Source organism: Heterodontus francisci, chromosome 17, assembly GCF_036365525.1.
Source record: "Heterodontus francisci isolate sHetFra1 chromosome 17, sHetFra1.hap1, whole genome shotgun sequence".
NCBI lineage: Eukaryota > Metazoa > Chordata > Chondrichthyes > Heterodontiformes > Heterodontidae > Heterodontus > Heterodontus francisci.
Window position 1 is genome coordinate 75,019,300 of NC_090387.1, and position 19,148 is coordinate 75,038,447.

At 42.9% G+C, this 19,148-nt stretch overlaps 1 protein-coding gene across 1 annotated transcript in view; it reads right to left on the minus strand.

Annotated features, from left to right (window-relative positions):
- Window positions 1-392: 392 nt before the first annotated feature.
- The window catches only part of LOC137379229 (olfactomedin-like), a 35,410-nt gene continuing 16,654 nt past the window's right edge, over window positions 393-19,148 (minus strand). The window contains exons 2-5 of the mRNA XM_068049938.1: window positions 17,569-17,733; window positions 15,104-15,322; window positions 8,288-8,420; window positions 393-1,986 (exon numbers count right to left, since the gene is read on the minus strand). Coding sequence (XP_067906039.1) covers window positions 1,172-1,986; window positions 8,288-8,420; window positions 15,104-15,322; window positions 17,569-17,733 — 1,332 coding nt within the window. The 3' untranslated portion in view covers window positions 393-1,171. The remainder of the gene's footprint in view (window positions 1,987-8,287; window positions 8,421-15,103; window positions 15,323-17,568; window positions 17,734-19,148) is intronic.

Sequence of the window (19,148 nt, forward strand, 5' to 3'; positions counted from 1 at the left end):
TGGGGCATTAAACGGAGGCCCTATCATACCCTCTAAGGTGAACATAAAAGAACCTCGGGCACCATTTTGAAGAAGAGCAGCAGAGGAGGTCTCCTGGGCCCTAGCCAATATTTGTCCCTGAACCAACATCACTAAATAACAGATTATTTGGTCACTATCACATTGTTGTTTGTAGCACCTTGCTGCGTGCCAATTGGATGTTGACTTTTCCACATTAATTTCCATTCAAAAATATTTAATTGCCTGTAAAGCACTTTGGGACGTTACGTCCTGAGGTTGTGCTAAAGACTATATAAATAAAGGCACAATTTTTCTTCTTTCTTACTATTAGTATCTACCTTACAGATGGACCTTTTTTTTGTTATCGAGTTTGACTAGAGTGGCAGATACAGTTAGATGTAACAAAGGCAGTTTTATTCAGGCACCAAAAAGCAGGTTACACGAAGAGGTACAGCCCAAGCTATGTGACATGCTGCACTTCCGATACAATATATCCAATACATCATGTTGGACACCATCTCATTAATGTAATTAAGCATGCTTCACCAGGTCTCATTTTAGACACAGTTAATCAAAAACAATTTGAGTGATGTATATATTTCAATTTCATTTGCACTGCCTCCCAAATTTCGACTGCAGAACGTCACATGGCTGAACACTGCATCCAATTTTTATTTACCAGATATACCATAGGTCAAGTCTCAAAATATCACATTCTCTTAACACCTTGTCTTGCAGAGTGAGAGAAATGGTGGATAAACTAGGGTCTGAAGAGAAAATGTTGGATTTCAGAATACAATCAAATTATTGCAGGAGCTGGCTTCTTCCTCGTCCTAGCGTGTTCTAGAGCCCCTGAATCAAACCTTTTCCATCATTATGTTAATGAACAGTGAATACATCAGGTGGGCTTATGAATTTACGGCCCCGAAATTCTTTCTCTGATTTTTATCACAATTGCGCATAATTCGCAAATCATAAAGTCCGAACATCCAATGCTTGTTTCTCCAAGACTCTTAGACTTGTAATGTTTAGTAACAAATCATTCCTTGTACTCTCAGTTTACCTAGGGCATTCTAAAATTGTTAGGTGTCATTATAGTAAGAGTATTTTAATGGCATGAAATCCTTACTTCAGTAAATATGGCGTGAGAGAAATGATTAACTTGTAATCTTTAATAAAACAAGAGGTCATATGCGATCATGTAGCCATCATTATAAAGGTAGAGTTTCCTATCTACTGGGTTGTAGTGGAGGTTTGCCACATTTGGAGAGTATTTGACAAAGCGGATATGGAGATTTTTGGCCTCTTGGTTAGTGATTGTGTCATACATATAAAATATCTCCTCTTCATCAGCACTAACATATCGCGTGGCGTAAAGCACCCCACAAACCATAAAGGCATTGGTTACCGCTTTCTTAAAGAGCTTGGTTTTCCAGGTCTGCAGCACAGCCAAACTAATGCTGTCTATTTTACTCAATACAATATTGCCATAATTCTCTTCAGTAGCATAAATAACCCAGATCCCATTTTCGTCCACTGAGAAATCTATATCTGTGTGACCGTAGCAGTCATAATAACAGTAAGGGAACTTGTTGTCATAACCAGCATTGGGAAGGACGACATTTGTGATGTCTTTTGTGGCGATGTTGAACCTGCACATTTGCCCAGACTTATAACAGTTGTAATACAGAGAGTTGTTGTAAACCACGACCCCCGGACCCTGTATAGCATTGGTGGTGGTGAATGATGGTTTCACCGAAATGTCAATGTTGGACTTTGCCGTCAGGAAGTCTTTGTAAGACGTGTAGCTTCGGATCGCATTTCCATAAATATTGGAAGAGAGCAGCGCCATAACCCAGTAGAACTGCTGGCTTCCGGGCATTGAGTCCATGCCCCAGGCTCCGTAATGGTATGAGGTACCGTATGGGTTGATTTGTGCAATTACCGGCTCACTAATATTCCGTAAAATTTCTCCAGAACAGTTTCCTACAAGGAACACAATTAATTATAGTTGTATTTTCTTGAAACAGTTTTGAAGGGTGTTTATTTTAAGAGTCAATAAAGGGAATTAAAAACTTATTTTTATTCCCATCAATCTCAAACCACTTCTATTATTTCCACCAGGCTCAACCCCTCAACTGTAATTCCCATTAGACACTACTCACACCCTTATCATTCCCAACTACTTCACTCACAGCCCCACCAGATTCAACCCCACACCATCATTACCCATCAGACTCTATCTCATCCCCACAATTCCCATCACACTCAAGCCATTCCTATGCTAACCAGCAGAGTTAATTCTTCTCGAGTAAGAGCTGAATGAATCCATTAATGTTGAGATCACCCTTGTTATCCCATGAAAAACCTTGCATTACATTTGTGCCCCTGAATGACTCTCCATTATAATGGCCTATGGATTACATCTCCCTGACTCTATTTGTAGCTCCTGAGAAATTACATTTTTCCCAACTTTCTCCCCCTTATACTCTCCTGGAGGCATTGGTTCCTTCTGTTGTATGACTAGGGAACAAGAACTAACAAGAAGTTTTCTGGTATCTCATCCAGGTGACTGATCTTATTTCTGATCTGAGTCAGTGCATTTTAGCAAGCTATTCGACTACACTGCAGCTGAGCCCTCATCTGTTGTTGACACACACATGCACACACACACACGCACTTTCAAGTGTAGATTATTGGATAGCAATGAGAAATGAAGCTCATCTGATTGTCCTCTGTAGTCCAGGCTGCTGAGGCGAGTTGTATAAACTTACTGCAAGCTCTGGAATTCCCTCCCTAAACCTCTCACTCCTCCTTTAAGACACTCCTTGAAAGCTACCCCTTTAACCAAGCTTTTGGTCATCTGTCATAATGTCTCCATATGGGCAGTGTCTATTTTTGTCTGATTATGCTCCTGATGTGTATGTGAGAGAATTTTTCCATTAAATGTCAATTGAGGAGTCTCCTGACCTTGAGTTTGTTGCTTGATTGTACTCAACTACAATCTGTAACCTCATGGCCCGGCATATCCCTCTCTCGACCGTCATCACCATCAAGCCAGGAGACCAACTCTGGGTTCAATGAAGAGTGCAGGAGGGCATGCCAGGAGCTGCACCAGGCATACCTCAAAATGAGGTGTCAACCTGGTGAAGCTACAAACAGGATTGCTTGCATGCCAAACTGCATAAGCAGCATCCAATAGACAGAGCTAAGTGATCCCATAACCAACGGATCAGATCTAAGCTCTGCAGTCCTGCCACATCCAGCCGTGAATGGTGGTGGATAATTAAACAACTAACTGGAGGAGGTGGCTCCACAAATATCCCAATCCTCAATGATAGGGGAGCCCAGCACATCAGTGAGAAAGATGAGGCTGAAGCATTTGCAACAATCTTCAGCCAGAAGTGCCGAGTAGATAATCCATCTCGGCCCCCTACTGAAGTCCCCAGCATCACAGATGCCAGACTTCAGCCAATTCGATTCACTCCGCGTGACACTAAGAAACGACTGAAGGCATGGGATATTGCAAAGGCTATGGGACCTGACAATATTCCACTATAATACTGAAGACCTGTGCTCCAGAACATGCCGCGCCCCTTGCCAAGCTGTTCCAGTACAGCTACAACACTGGCATCTACCCGGAAATGTGGAAAATTGCCCGGGTATGTCCTGTCCACAAAAAGCAGGACAAGTCCAACCTGGCCAATTACCGCCCCATCAGTCTACTCTCAATCAGTAAAGTGATGGAAGGTGTCATCGACAGTTTTATCGAGTGGCACTTGCTTAAAAATAACCTGCTCAGTGACGCTCAGTTTGGGTTCCGCCAGGGCCACTCAGTTCCTGACCTCTTTACAGCCTTGATTCAAACATAGACAAAAGAGCTGAACTCAAGAAGTGAGGTGAGAATGACTGCCCTCAACATCAAGGCAGCATTTGACCGGGTATGGCATCAAGGAGCCCGAGCAAAACTGAGGTCAATGGGAATCGGGGGAAACTCTCTGCTGGTGGAGTCATGCCTCGCGCAAAGGAAGATGGTTGTGGTTGTTGGAGGTCAATCATCTGAGTTCCAGGACATCACTGCAAGAGATCCTTAAGGTCGTGTCCTAGGCCCAACCATCTTCAGCTGCTTCATCAATGACCTTTCTTCAATCACAAGGTCAGAAGTGGGGATGTTCGCTGATGATTGCACAATGTTCAGCACCATTCGCAACTCCTCAGATACTGAAGCAGTCCGTGTAGAAATGCAGCAAGACCTGGACAATATCCAGGCTTGAGCTGATAAGTAGAAAGCAACATTTGCGCCACATAAGTGCCAGGCAATGACCATCTCCAACAAGAGAGAATCTAACCTTCTCCCCTTGACATTCAATGGCATTACCATCGCTGAATCCTCCACTATCAACATCCTAGGGGCTACCATTGACCAGAATCTGAACTGGAGTAGCCATATAAATACCGTGGCTACAAGAGCAGGTCAGAGGCTAGGAATCCTGAGGCGAGTAACTCACCTGCTGACTCCCCAAAGCTTGTCCACCATCTACAAGGCACAAGTCAGGAGTGTGATGGAATACTCTCCACTTGCCTGGATGGGTGCAGCTCTAACAACACTCAAGAAGCTCGACACTATCCAGGACAAAGCAGCCCACATTACTGACACCCCATCCACAAACATTCACTCCCTCCACCACCGACGCACAGTGGCAGTTGTGTGTACCATCTACAGGATGCACTGCAGCAAAGCACCAAGGCTCCTTAGACAGCACCTTCCAAACCTGCGACCTCTACCAACTAGAAGGACAAGGACAGCAAATGCATGGGAATACCACCACCTGCAAGTTCCCCTCCATGTCACACACCATCCTGACTTGGAACTATATCGCCGTTCCTTTACTGTCGCTGGGTCAAAATCCTGGAACTCCCTTCCTAACAGCACTGTGGGTGTACCTACCTTACATGGACTGCAGCGGTGAATGGCGCAGTGGTTAGCACCGCAGCACCGCAGCACCGCAGCCTCACAGCTCCAGGGACCCGGGTTCGATTCTGGGTACTGCCTGTGTGGAGTTTGCAAGTTCTCCCTGTGACCGCGTGGGTTTTCGCCGGGTGCTCCGGTTTCCTCCCATAGCCAAAGACTTGCAGGTGATAGGTAAATTGGCCGTTGTAAATTGCCCCTAGTGTAGGTAGGTGGTAGGGAATATGGGATTACTATAGGGTTAGTATAAATGGGTGGTTGTTGGTCGGCACAGACTCGGTGGGCCGAAGGGCCTGTTTCAGTGCTGTATCTCTAAAAAAAAGCACTGTGCGTGTACCTACCTTACGTGGACTGCAGCGGTCTTGCATTTGGCAGTTTGCACATTGTTCCCTCACAGCCAGTCTTCAGACCCATTATTGGATCCCAGTCACCAAAAGCATTTGTGATTTAATTTTTTTAAAATACACATACTGATACTGCAGTGACTTTTTTCCCTCCTTCAATTTTTCTTGCTTTCAGCTGCTTTTCTGCTGTCCTTTTACTTAGATTCTGGTAACCCAGCAACCAGGTAAAACTGTCACTATGAATCAGCTGCCAGGCTATGTAAAGCTGAACAGTATAAATCCTAGGAATCAGATCATTAGTTCTGCCCATTTGAAATTTAGAGTAAAAGAACACTATAAAGCAGATTTTCCAAAGCTGATGACTCCCACTAGGGTTCTGATGTAGAGATAATGGATGCATTAGTGGTCATCTTCCAAAATTCTACAGGTTCTGGGACCGTTCTTGCAGATCAGAAGGCAACAAATGTAACCCCACTATTTAAGAAAAAAGTGAGAGAGAAAAACAGGGAACTCCAGACCTGTTAGCCTGACATCAATTGTAGGGAAAATGCTAGAATCTTTTATAAAGGATGTGATAACTGGGCATTTAGAAAATAATGGTTGAATTGGGCAGAGTCAACAAGGATTTATGAAAGGGAAATCATGTTTGACAAACCTGTTGGAGTTTTTTGAGGATGTAACTAGCAGAATAGATAAGGGGGAACCAGTGGATGTGGTGTATTTGGATTTTCAGAAAGATTTCGACAAGGTCCCACACAAGAGGTTAGTAAACAAAATTAGAGCACATGGGATTGGGGGTGATATGCAGGCAAAGATTGAGAACTGGTTAACGGACGGAAAACAGAGTTGGAATAAATAGATCATTCTCAGGTTGGCAGGCTGTGACTAGTGGGGCACCGCATGGATCAGTGCTTGGGCTCCAGCTGTTCACAATCTATATCAATGATTTGGATGTTGGGACCAAATGTAATATTTCCAAGTTTGCTGATGACACAAAACTAGGGCTGTGAGGAGGATGCAAAGAGGCTTCAACGGGATTTAGACAGGCTAAGTGAATGGGCAAGAACATGGCAAATGGAATATAATGTGGAAAAATGTGAACTTATCCACTTTGGTAGGAAAAAACAAAATGCAGAGTATTTCTTAAATGATGAGAGATTGGGAAGCATGAATGTCCAAAGGGACCTGGGTGTCCTTGTTTATGAAAGCTGACATGCAGGTGCAGCAAGCAATTGGGAGGCAAACGGTATGTTGGCCTTTTTTGCATGAGGATTTGAGTACAGGAGTAAAAATGTCTTGCTCCAATTGTATAGAGCCTTGGTGAGACTGCACCTGGAGTATTGTGTCCAGTTTTGGTCTCCTTACCTAAGGAAGGAGATACTTGACAGAGAGGGAGTGCAACAAAGGTTCACCAAACTGACTCCTGGGATGGTGGGATTGTCCTATGAGAAGAGATTGAGGAGACTGGGCCTGTATTCTCTAGAGTTTAGAAGAATGAGAGGTGATCTCATTGAAACATGCAAAATTCTTACAGGGATTGGCAGGGTTGATGCTGGAAGAATGTTTCCCCTGGCTGGGGTGGGGGAGTGGGGGTGGGGAGTCTAGAACCAGGGAACATAGTCTCAGAATAAGGGGCAGGCCATTTATTACTGAAATGAGGAGGAATTTCCTCACTCAGAGGGTGGTGAATCTTTGGAATTTTCTACCCCAGAGGGTGATGGAGGCTCAGTCATTGTGTATATTTGAAACTGAGATGAATAGATTTCTCGATATTAAAGGGATCAAGTGATATGGGGATAGTGGTAGAAAATCAGCCATGATCTGGTTGAATGGCAGAACAAACTCGAGAAGCCAAATGGCCTACTCCTGCTCCTATTTCTTATGTTCCTATGTCAGCACTCCTCCAGTAAAGTGGCCATTTTTCATGTGTGAATATAAACAATAGGTGATGATAGGTTATATGGCCAACAACAAGAACCAAGAACATGTATTTATGGAACACCTTCAATCCAGTAAAACTGCACAGGAATGTAATCAGACAAAAATTGAAGCTGAGGCAAAGAAGGAGATGTTAGGACAGGAGACCAATAGGTTGGTCAAAGATAATAATAAATAAAAACAAGAAATGCTGGAAATGCTCAACAGGTCTGGCAGCATCTGTGGCGAGAGAAGCAGATTTAACCTTTCAGGTCAGTGACCCTTCATCAGAACCCGTCATCCGTTCTGAAAAGGATCACTGACCTGAAACGTTAACTCTGTTTCTCTCTCCACAGATGCTGCCAGACCTGCTGAGTATTTCCAGCATTTCTTATTTTTATTTCAGATTTCCATCATTTATATTAGGTTGGTCAAAGAGTTGGGTTTACAGGAGAGTCTAAAAGGAGGAGAGTGTTGAGAGGTTTAGGGAGGGAATTCCAGACTTTAGGGCCAAGGCAGCTGAAGGCACGGCAGCCAATAACGAGGTAAAGGAAGTCAGGGATGCATAACAGGCCAGAGTTAGAGGAATGCTGAATTCTAAGAGGGTTGTAGGGCTAGAGGAGGTTACAGAGCTGGGAAGGGGCGAGGCCAGTCTTATCACCAGCCAATGTCTATACACTCATACTTCAGGACTGACTGGACAATCAGGAGTAGGAATCCTAGCCAGTTCCTCTCTCCCTATCTTGAGTAGATCAATGCAGTTATAATTTCTTCACTACAACACTGGCTGGGCTCAGCTAACTCAATAAAGTCAAGGGGTTGAGCCTAGTCCGTATTGGCCAGTAACACTCCCTTCATTGCATTTAGGAATTCCTGAGATATTTTATAAAGTGCAAGTTCTCCATCATTCATACAAACCTTTAAGTAAAAACATTATTGTTCGAGCAGTTTAAATTCAAATGAACATGGCTAGTATTAAAGGTTACTGTTGTTAAAGTAACAAGATGAAGGTGCAGCCGTGGTAAATAGTACGTGAAATTGATATATGTAACCTCACCAATGTGTAAATTGCCATAGACAGAGAAGCTCTTCAGACGATTCTTCATTTTCCTCAAATGATCTTTCATGGACAGTAGGTTCTGTTTGTCATATTGCTGCAACTTCTTCACATTGAGGCGGACATCAAGCATCTGGATCACAAATGAATTTCATTACACAGCCTGTTTATTATTAGGGGTAATTGGCAGTCTGTTTATTGTTACAGCAAATGGATGATCTGTTTATTATTATTGATACAAAGCTAGGTGGAAAGATGAGCTATGGGGAGGACACAGAGAGGCTGCAAAGAGATATAGACAAGTTAAGTGAGTGGGCAACAAGTTGGCAGATGCAGTATAATGTAGGGAAGTGTGAAGTAATGCGCTTTGGCCGTAAGAATCGGAACGCAGAATATATTTTAAATGGTGGGCAACTTGTAAGTGGCGACGTTCAAAGAGACTTGGGTGTACTTGTACAAAGAAAGCTGTAAGTTAACATGCAGGTACAACAAGCAATTAGGAAGGCAAATGGCATGTTGTCCTTTATTGCAAGAGGATTGGTGTACAGGAATAAAGAAGTCTTGCTACAATTGTACAGACTTTAGGGAGACCACATCTGGAATACCGTGTGCAGTTTTAGTCTCCACACTTAAGAAAGGATATACTTGCATTAGAGGCAGTGCAGCGAAGGTTCACTAGATTGGTCCCTGGGATGAAGGGGTTGTCCTATGATGAGAGACTAAATAAATAGGGCCTCTATTCTCTGGAGTTTAGAAGAATGAGAGGTGATCTCATTGAAACATATATGATTCTGAAGGGGCTGGATGGGGTAGACACTGAGAGATTATTTCCGCTGGTCAGGGAATCTAAAACACGGGGGCAGTCTCAGGATAAGGGGTTGATCATTTAGGACTGAGATGAAGAGAAATTATTTCACTCAAAGGGTTGTGAATCTTCGGAATTCTCTACCCTAGAGAGTTGTGGATGCTCCATCGTTGAATACATTTAAGGCTGGGATCGACATATTTTTGGTCTCTCAGAGAATCAAGGGGTATGGCGAGCAGGCAGGAAAGTGGAGTTGAATCCTAAGGTCCGTCATGATTGTTTTGAATGACGGAGCAGGCTCGATGGGCCATATGGTCTACTCCTGCTCCTATTTCTTGTGTTCTCGGGTTCTTGTGTTCTTGTGTTAGGGATAATGGACACTCTGTTTATCATTAGGTATAATTGGCAGCCTGTTTATTGATAGGCAAATGGACAGTCTGTTTATTATTAGGGGTAATGCACAGCCTGTTTATTGTTCAGAATAATGGACAGTCTGTTGATTATTAGGGATAATGGACAGTATGTTTATTATTAGGGGTAAAGGACAGCCTGTTTATTATTGGGGTAATCACGATTGGACAGCATTTGCTAAATAATCCTCAGTGTGCTAAGATTTACGCTGACAACCAATTTAAAATTGTCAGTAGGGCTCGCAGTGTGGCGCACTTGTGTGTACTGGAAGCTACATATATTAATACACAGGGCCTTGTTCTTTGCAGACAGAAAGAACATGTACAAACATTGTGCCTGTTTCAGCTAAATAAAATAAGTGACAGCCATTCACTGGTTTATTCCTCAGGGCAATGCCTTGATCAATCAGAGTCAAGTTGCCTGGTTTAAATTTCAAACACAGCTTGGCACCGTACACTGGTGCATTCTCCATGGCAACGCCTCTACCAATCAGAGTTCACTTGCCAACCAATCAGCACTCTCTTTTCATACAGTATAAAGTTGTTGTTTTCCCTTACATTAGTTTTCTTGTGGATTGTCCTGATGAGTGCAAGACGAAAAGCTTCAACAACGTGTCTCTATTTTCAGCAATACTCATCTGTTTATTATTAGGGGTAATGGACTGTTTATTTAAGTCTGTTTATACAATTAACACATTCCCTTCTTTTTAAATAAAATTTAGAGTTAATATGCACAAACAAAATTTCAAATCAAATCAAAAAAATTTCCATATTCTGTACAAAGCAGTACATTGCGAGACACCTTTCCTCTACGACCCCTCACAATTTCTTCATATGAGCATTTCCTTTTGTAAAACAATCAGACAGTTGATGACTTGCGTCAACCCATTTAATTTTAGAAATTTCCTTTCTCTCCAGCAATTGTTTCAAGCCAGCAAAGTCAATCCGTAATCTTTTCTGACTCACACTTTTTGTAGAGTACACACTATCCCATAATAAATGATTACATAACATTCAGTGAATCTACTATCTTCAGTATGCCCCTTGTATAGAATCTCACTTAAAATATTTGACAAATAGAACCCCATATCCACTGCCTCCATGAGAGTCAGTGTTTCGGCAGCTAAAGTACATTTAACAACCTTTTTTTATTTTCTTAGCTTCCTAAGCTAAAGGACAACATTTCCCATTTTCAGCCATCAGAAATATTATGAAAATAAAGCAAAATACTGCAGATGCTGGAAATCTGAAATAAAAACAAAAAGTGCTGGAAATACTCAGCAGATCTGGCAGCATCTGCGGAGAGAGAAGCAGAATTAACGTTTCAGGTCAGTGAACTTTCATCAGAAATATTATGAAACCAGCTGCCCTCGAATACACATCAGGAAGATTAGCATGTGAAACATCACTAAGAATGATTATTTTCATGTGTCAACTAAGGATGGGAACTTAAATGCGCATTTCTCCAGATTTAATTTTTTCAATGTTTTATGGGCCCTTAAAACATTCTCGACTTTAGTGTGTTTCATCGTAGTACTTAACTCCAACACATTAAAACCAGCATCTGATCTAGCCTGAGTGCTAACCAGTTTAATTGACCAGTCAAGCTTTGCAAATACTCTGACCCTTCTTCAAATATATCATCATCTTTCTAGATGACCTAGCATGATTAACAAGGATGGGAGTAACACTCTATAAATAGGATTGTTGATTTAAAGTTATTCCAGACCAACTCTGCTTAATATTTAAACCAATATATTTAAAAGCTCCTGAAGCCTGACTCCCAATTTTAAATTCTACTCTAATCTTATTAAAAACACATTTCTCAAATTCTGCATTACCACCCCATAATAAATCAAGAACATGCATCATGAAGATGCCCGAACATTTCCCTTTATAATACCAATAACACGTTGTGGGATCGGCTGTTAGTTTGAAAAGCAAAAGTATTTTGCTTTTATTTCATAATATTTCTGATGGGTGAAAATGGGAAATGTTGTCCTATAGTTTAGGAAGATAAGAAAATAAAAAAGGTTGTTAAATGTACTTTAGCTGCTGAAACACTGGCTCTAAAAGAAGCAGTGGATATGGGATTTTATTTGTCAAACCTGTTTCAGCAAAACAGGTCTCACCAAAAAAATACCACAACCTGGAAGCATCATTTAGACAAATTTGTTTAGTTTCCATTCTTCACCTTTAGGCAACCTTCCTCTACCACCATATTATATTCCAAAAAGCCAGGTGAAGGAGAACACTGGAGCCAATCTTCACTCAGTCTAACATTTATTTATTTAGTTTGGAGAGATGTTCCAGCGAAGTGAACTGAAGAAAAAGCTGTTTTATTTTCTCCCAGAAAAAAATCTACAATGAGCTACAAGCCAAGTTAATTAAATAAAAACAAGAAATGCTGGAACCACTCAGCAGGTCTGGCAGCATCTGTGGAAAGAGAAGCAGAGTTAACGTTTCGGGTCAGTGACCCTTCTTTGGAACTGACAAATATTAAAAATGTCACAGGTTATAAGCAAGTGAGGTGGGGGTGGGGCAAGAGATACCAAAGGAGAAGGTGCAGATTGGACAAGGCCACATAGCTGACCAAAAGGTCATGGAGCAAAGGCAAACAATATGTTAATGGTGTGTTGAAAGTCAAGTTAATTCCCTGAGTAAAGAAGAAAAAACCTTCTTTTTTCAAGAAATTATTTGTATTGCTGTGCTCATCATTCAAAGAACTGTTTAATGCTTGCAGCAGCTGGAGAGTTGAATGCCTATCTTCTGAAGGATTATTCTCATCAAGTCCACAGTAGAAGACCTCATCCATCAGGAATGTAACCTACAAAAAAGTTACTTATTTTATTTATTCTCAAGAGACGACTAATTTTAAAAACTCCACTTTTAAAACCAGTTAACTGTTAGTGTTTGGGTTTATGTGTATGAATGGGGGAGTTGGATTAAAATAAGAAGTTACAAGTTCTTTAGACATAGGTTTATCTTAATAGTGTTTAATGTTTCATTTTTTAATCAATAGTTAACTTGTTGTTGTCTAAAGATACCTGGTTTGGTCTGTTTCATTCTGGGGTTACTAGAGTGTTTAATTTGGCTGTTTTCCGATTGGGTGTGAAAGCTTAATAATATGCTGCGACCAATGAAGTGACGGGACTGAATTGACAGTTCCTTGCTCCCGCCACGGTCGTAACATCAGCATCAATTCAAAAGTGGGTGGATAGACACTAAGCTTGTGTGGTGCAAATACTGAGTTAAGACTCAAGCTAATTCCATCATGAAGCAAAATGAGGTTCCCATCCTCCAAGGAGTCTGACACTCCACTTTGGTGTTCGGTTAGGCTCCAAATCTGGTTTTAGCTGCATTTATAGTCTAACTATGGGAAATGAAACCACTGCAGTTGTTTTGTAAGTATACCCTATGCAAATCACAGCCTTAAGAAAGACCTGATAGCCATCCCATCAACTGATGATGTTAAATGTGGAGTTGCTTGACAATTATATTCTGCTCTTTTAAAGCAGCACATTTTTCTTCAGCTAGGGTGGCCCACTATAGATTGTGAGGCCTGGCTGTGGTATCGTCGTGGGAGGTGAGAAGGCCCGTTATATGCCTCCTTTCCCATCGAAAGACATAGGCTTTGATTTTTACTGGGAGACGTGTTCAGGATGGGTGAATGGGAAACCCCTCTGGGGATTGCAGTGTGAGGCCCAGGTCATTTTAACATCCAGGCCGCATTTAAATATTCCAGCAATGTCTCTGTTCTGAAACTGGCAGAAATAACGTCAGGGCTGGCGGTGGGATCAAGAAATCAGGTCATTAGGGTGCCAAAGACCCAAAGGAATGGTTCTTGGCAGAACCTCAGTGCTGGACAAGGCCTTTCAACAGCCAATGTCAGCATATGGAGAAGTAGAGGTAAGGCTGGGGCTGGGGATGCCCAAGGACTCCTTGTGGGCCCTAGAACGAGCAATTCTGTAAAACCTAACTTTGTCCCTTCTGGCCAGTTGACATGTCCCACTGTGGTTCTGTTGTCAGTTCCACACATTTTAGGCCTCTGGTGGGGCATCAATGACATTATTAGGCTATAATATATTATCGTTCTGAAGAAGGGTCACTGACTTGAAACGTTAACTCTGCTTCTCGCTCCACAGATGCTGCCAGACCTGCTAAGTATTTCCAGCATTTCTTGTTTTTATTTCAGATTTCCAGCATCTGCAGTATTTTGCTTTTAATACACTATTAGGCTGCAACTTTTGAATTTAAAGTAGGCCTCTGTCTGGTGGGAGTCTTGGCTGACTTAGAATAATAGAAAATTTAAGGCACAGAAAGAGGCCTCTTGGCCCATCGTGTCTGTGCCGGCTGAAAAACAATCCACCCATTCTAATCCCACCTTCCAGCATTTGGTCCATAGCCCTGCAGATTACGGCACTTGAGGTGCATATCCAGACTCCTTTTGAATGAGTTCAGGGTCTCTGCCTCAACTACCCTTTCAGTCAGTGAGTTCCAGACCCACACCACCCCCGGGTGAAAAAGTTATTTCCTCATCTCCCCTCTTAATATTTCTACCAATCACTTTAAATCTATGCCCCCTCGACACTCACATTTCTGCTAAGGTGAATAGACCCTTCACCTCCACTCTATCCAGCCCCCTCAAAATTTTGTGCATTTCATCAGATCTCCCCTCAGTCTTCTCTGTTCCAAGGAGAACAACCCCAGCCTATCCAATCTTTCCTCATAGCAGCATTTTTCCAGTCCTGGCAACATCCTCATAAAGCTCCTCTGTACCCTCTCTCGTGCAATTACATCCTTTCTGTAATGAGGTGACCAGAACTGCACACAGTTCTCACGCTGTGGCCTAACCAATGATTAATACAGTTCCAGCATAACCTCCCTGCTCTTATATTCTATACCTCAGCTCATAAAGGAAAGGATTCCATATGCCTTTTTAACCACCTTATCAACCAGTCCTGCTATCTTCAGGGATCTGTGGACATTCACTCCAAGGTCCCTCACTTCCTCTACATGTCTCAGTATTTTCCCATTAACTGTGTATTCCTTTGCCTTGTTTGACCTCCCCAAATACATCACCTCACACTTCTCCAGGTTGAATTCCATTTGCCACTTTTCTGCCCATCTGACCAGACCATCAATATCTTCCTGCAGCCTACAGCTATCCTCCTCACTATCTACCACACGGCCAATCTTTGTGTCGTCTGCAAACTTCTTGATCATGTCCCCAACGTTTACGTCCAAATCTTTAATATATACCATAAAAAGCAAGGGGACCCAGCACTGAGCCCTGCAGAACGCCACTGGAAACAGCCCTCCAGTCGCTAAAACAGCTGTCAACTATTTCCATTTGTTTCCTGCTTGACTTGAAAGTTGGCAAAGATGAAATGGCACTGGGCAGGAACAGAGTGACTGCAGGCTGGTAAGTAGACTCGACCTAATTTGATCCACTCCCACGCAACATTCTTGCTGGACTTTTGCGGGGGGGGGGGTAAAATCGAGACCATTGTCCCAACCATCTCCATCCATCTAGCGATCACAGTATTCACATGTGGCAATTTTACTATAAAAACATACAATAAATCTAACTTATCTTACCTCGGCAGAGATCTTGTGAAGTAAGTTGGTGTTTGCTGAAGGAACGCATTGCGCCTTTGCAATCTCTGCGCTGAGCTGCTTCAGCTCCCAACGGAGGGTCCAAAAGTTGAGTGGATGGTACAGTTTCTGTTTGTACATTGCCTCAAACTGTTGCAGATGGGAAGACAGGTTCCGTACCTTTTCCAGGAACTCTGGGATCTTGAACTCAGCAAAAGTCGCCTTGAAATTTACAACATCGTGTTAAAAAGAACCGAGTCAAATAAACCATGAAGTCCAATCCCTGAGATATGAGGCAGGCAGGTGGAGGAGGATGAATTGGAAACACTACAGCATTTTGTGGACATAGGCAGGACTCAAAAGTGTGTATCTCATACTACATGGAACAGCAGTGTTCTGGAAAGGGGACAAAATCTTTGTATGGGGGAGAATGGTATAACTGGGACATGCCTAGTAACTGTGGGAGTGACATGCTCTTGCTTCCTCTATCAACAACTGGCTCTTTCTTGTTCCTAGTTTTCCCCCCTTCTCCAGAAGATGATAACTCATACAATTCGCCCTGTTGGCAACTCTTTATTACCCCTCTCCTCCCTCCCCACGCATCTTATATATAAGCCCAGACTGTGAATGTTCAGTTGTTTGACTGTGGTATATGTCACAACTGAGCCTGATCCTATCCTTGCTCCATGCCAATGTATGGCAATCAGGAGTGGGAACCCTGGCTTATTTGTCCTATGGTTAACCTGCTATCATTAAGGCCAATTGAAGCATCCCAAAAGCTGCCCTGACTCCGATTAGCTAATCTGACACACAGCAGAAATCAAAGCTGGATCATTCCGCTCTGTTTGCTCAGTATCACGCCAAGTGGTGGGTTTGCTCAATCACCCACACATCCACCAATCATTGGGTGAATGGTGCTGTCTTCCCCATCCAACAAAAATCAGTAAACTTTCAAAAGAGGACTGATTTACTGGAGTTGGAGGCCAACCACTTGATGTCACAGCCTCTTTAAGTTTAGAAGTAGCTAAAGGGAGGGGCAACCTGCTGACTCTTAATAAAAAGAAAGTATGAAAATTATACCATGAAATACTAACTGAATAATAAATAGAGCAACAGCTTATAATTAAGCATACCTGAGCATGCATGAACAGTTACAAATATCCAGTGCAGTAATGAGGTGCCGTCATTCAGATGAGACATTAAAACAAAGGCCCTTGTGTCACAGACGTAAAAGATCCTATGCCACTATTTGAAGAAGAGCAGGAGAGTGCTCCTGATGTTGCATTCTGGACTAATTTTATTCCTCAGCTAAAACAGAATATCTGGTCCTTTATTGCTGTTTGTGGACCTTGCTGTGCATAAATTGGCAGTGAAGTTTCCTGAGGTCATGAAAGGCGCTATATAAATGAAAATCTTTCTTTTCTTTGTATTGGAAGCTATTGGGCACTGTTTGAGTTAATGGGTGTTGATGTCAGCATCTCCCTGTCTGGGTGAATGGGTTTTGGTGTCTGTGTCTCTCTGTCTGGGTGAATGGGTTTCAGTATCTGAGTCTCTCTGTCTGGGTTTCGGTGTCTGAGTCTCTCTGTCTGGGTGAATGGGTTTCAGTGTCTGTGTCTCCCTGTCTGGGTGAATGGGTTTCGGTGTCTGAGTCTCTCTGTCTGGGTGAATGGGTTTCGGTGTCTGAGTCTCTCTGTCTGGGTGAATGGGTTTCGGTGTCTGTGTCTCCCTGTCAAGGTGAATGGGTTTCAGTGTCTGTGTCTCTCTGTCAGGGTGAATGGGTTTCAGTGTCTGAGTCTCTCTGTCTGGGTGAATGGGTTTCACTGTCTGCATCTCCTTATCTTGGTGAACGGGTGTTGATGTCTGTGTCTTCCTGTCTAGGCAAATGAGTTTCAGTGTTTCCATCTCTCTGTCTGGTGAATGGGTTTCAGTGTCTGTATCTCCCTATCTTGGTGAATGGGTGTTTATGTCTGTGTCTTCCTGTCTGGGTGAATAGGTTTCAGTGTCTATGTTTCCCTATCTTGGCGAATGTGTGTCGGTGCCTGTGTATCACTGTCTGGGTGAATGAGCTTCAGCGTCTGCATCACCTAGTCTGTGTGAATGAGTGTCAATGTTTGGGTTGCTCTGTCTATGTGAACAGGTGTCCAGATCTGTATTGCCCTATCTGTGAAGTATGATGTTGGCCTGTGTGGGTGAACAGCTGCTGGTGTTCACATTTGCTCACCACCTGCAAGTTCCTCTCCAAGTCACACACCTGACTTGGAACTATATCGCCGTTCCTTCACTGTCGCTGGGTCAAAATCCTGGAACTCCCTTCCTAACAGCACTGTGGATGTACCTACCCCACATGGACTGCAGTGGTTCAAGAAGGCAGCTCACCACCACCTTCTCATGGGCAATTAGGGATGGGCAATAAATTTTGGCCTAACCAGCGACGCCCACATCCCAAGAACGAATTTTTTAAAAATCACCTCTAATTTCCTCTGTTCCAGCGATTTGGTGCAGTTCACCGACAGATCTTGTAGCAGTTCATATCTTTCCACCGGAAATTCCCATTCAGAAAATTGCATTTTGCAGACACATCGATTCCCATTCTCCAGCACTCCATGAACTTTCTGGAATTGGTATCCTGCTTCCTGCAAAGCACAGCTGTCAGTTCCTAATAATATGCTGAGATTCCCCTTCACAGCCTCACAGTGAACATGAAACTGATATTAAAAGCACCATACTGCAGATGCTGGAAATCTGAAATAAAAAGAAGAAATGCTGGAAATACTCAGCAGGTCTGGCAACATCTGTGGACAGAGAAGCAGAGTTTACGTTTCAGGTCAGTGACCATTCATCAGAACTGGCAGATATTAGAAATGTAAAAGGTTTTAAGCAAGTAAAGCGGGGTGGTGGGGCAAGAGATAGAAAACAAGTGTTGATAAGACAGAGGAATCACAGAGAATAACTGACTAGAAGGTCATGGAGCAAAGGCAAATGGTATGTTAATGGTGTGCTGAAAGACAAAGCTTGTGTGAAGAGAGGGTGTGAATAGACTGTAAAGCACAAAGCACTCCAAGTACCAACACGAAGAAAAAACAGAAACAGTGGGTAGGCACAGTAGAAACAAACTAAACAAACTAAAAAAACTAAAATAAACTAACCAAGTAAAAAGGGGGGCCCGTCATGCTCTGAAATTATTGAACAAAGAACAAAGAACAGTACAGCACAGGAACAGGCCATTCGGCCCTCCAAGCCTGCACCGATCTTGATGCCTGCCTAAACTAACACCTTTTGCACTTCCGGGGCCCATATCCTTCTATTCCCTTCCTATTCATGTATTTGTCAAGATGTCTCTTAAACGTCGCTATTGTATCTGCTTCCACCACCTCCCCTGGCAGCAAGTGGGGAGGCGGTGGCCTAGTGGTATTATCACTGGATTGTAACCCAGAGACCCAGGGTATTTCTCTGGGGACATGGGTTCAAATCCCACCACAGCAGAAGGTGGAATTTGAATTCAATTAATAAATCTGGAATTTACAGCTAGTCTAATGATGGCCATGAAACCATTGTCGATTGTTGTAAAAACCCATCTGGTTCACTAATGTCCTTTAGGGAAGGAAATCTGCTGTCCTTACCTGGTCTGGCCTACATGTGACTCCAGGTCCACAGCAATGTGGTTGACTCTTACATGCCCTTGAAATGGCCTGGCAAGCCACTCAGTTCAAGGACAATTAGGGATAGGCAATAAATGCTGGCCTGGCCTGCGACGCCCACATCCCATGAAAGAATTTTAAAAAAAGTTCCAGGCACTCACCACCCTCTGTGTAAAGAACTTGCCTCGCACATCCCCTCTAAACTTTGCCCCTCACACCTTAAACCTATGTCCCCTAGTAACTGACTCTTCCACCCTGGGAAAAAGCTTCTGACTAGCCACTCTGTCCATGCCGCTCATAACTATGTAAACCTCTATCATGTCGCCCCTCCACCTCCGTCGTTCCAGTGAAAACAATCCGAATTTTTCCAACCTCTCCTCATAGCTAATGCCCTCCAGACCAGGCAATAT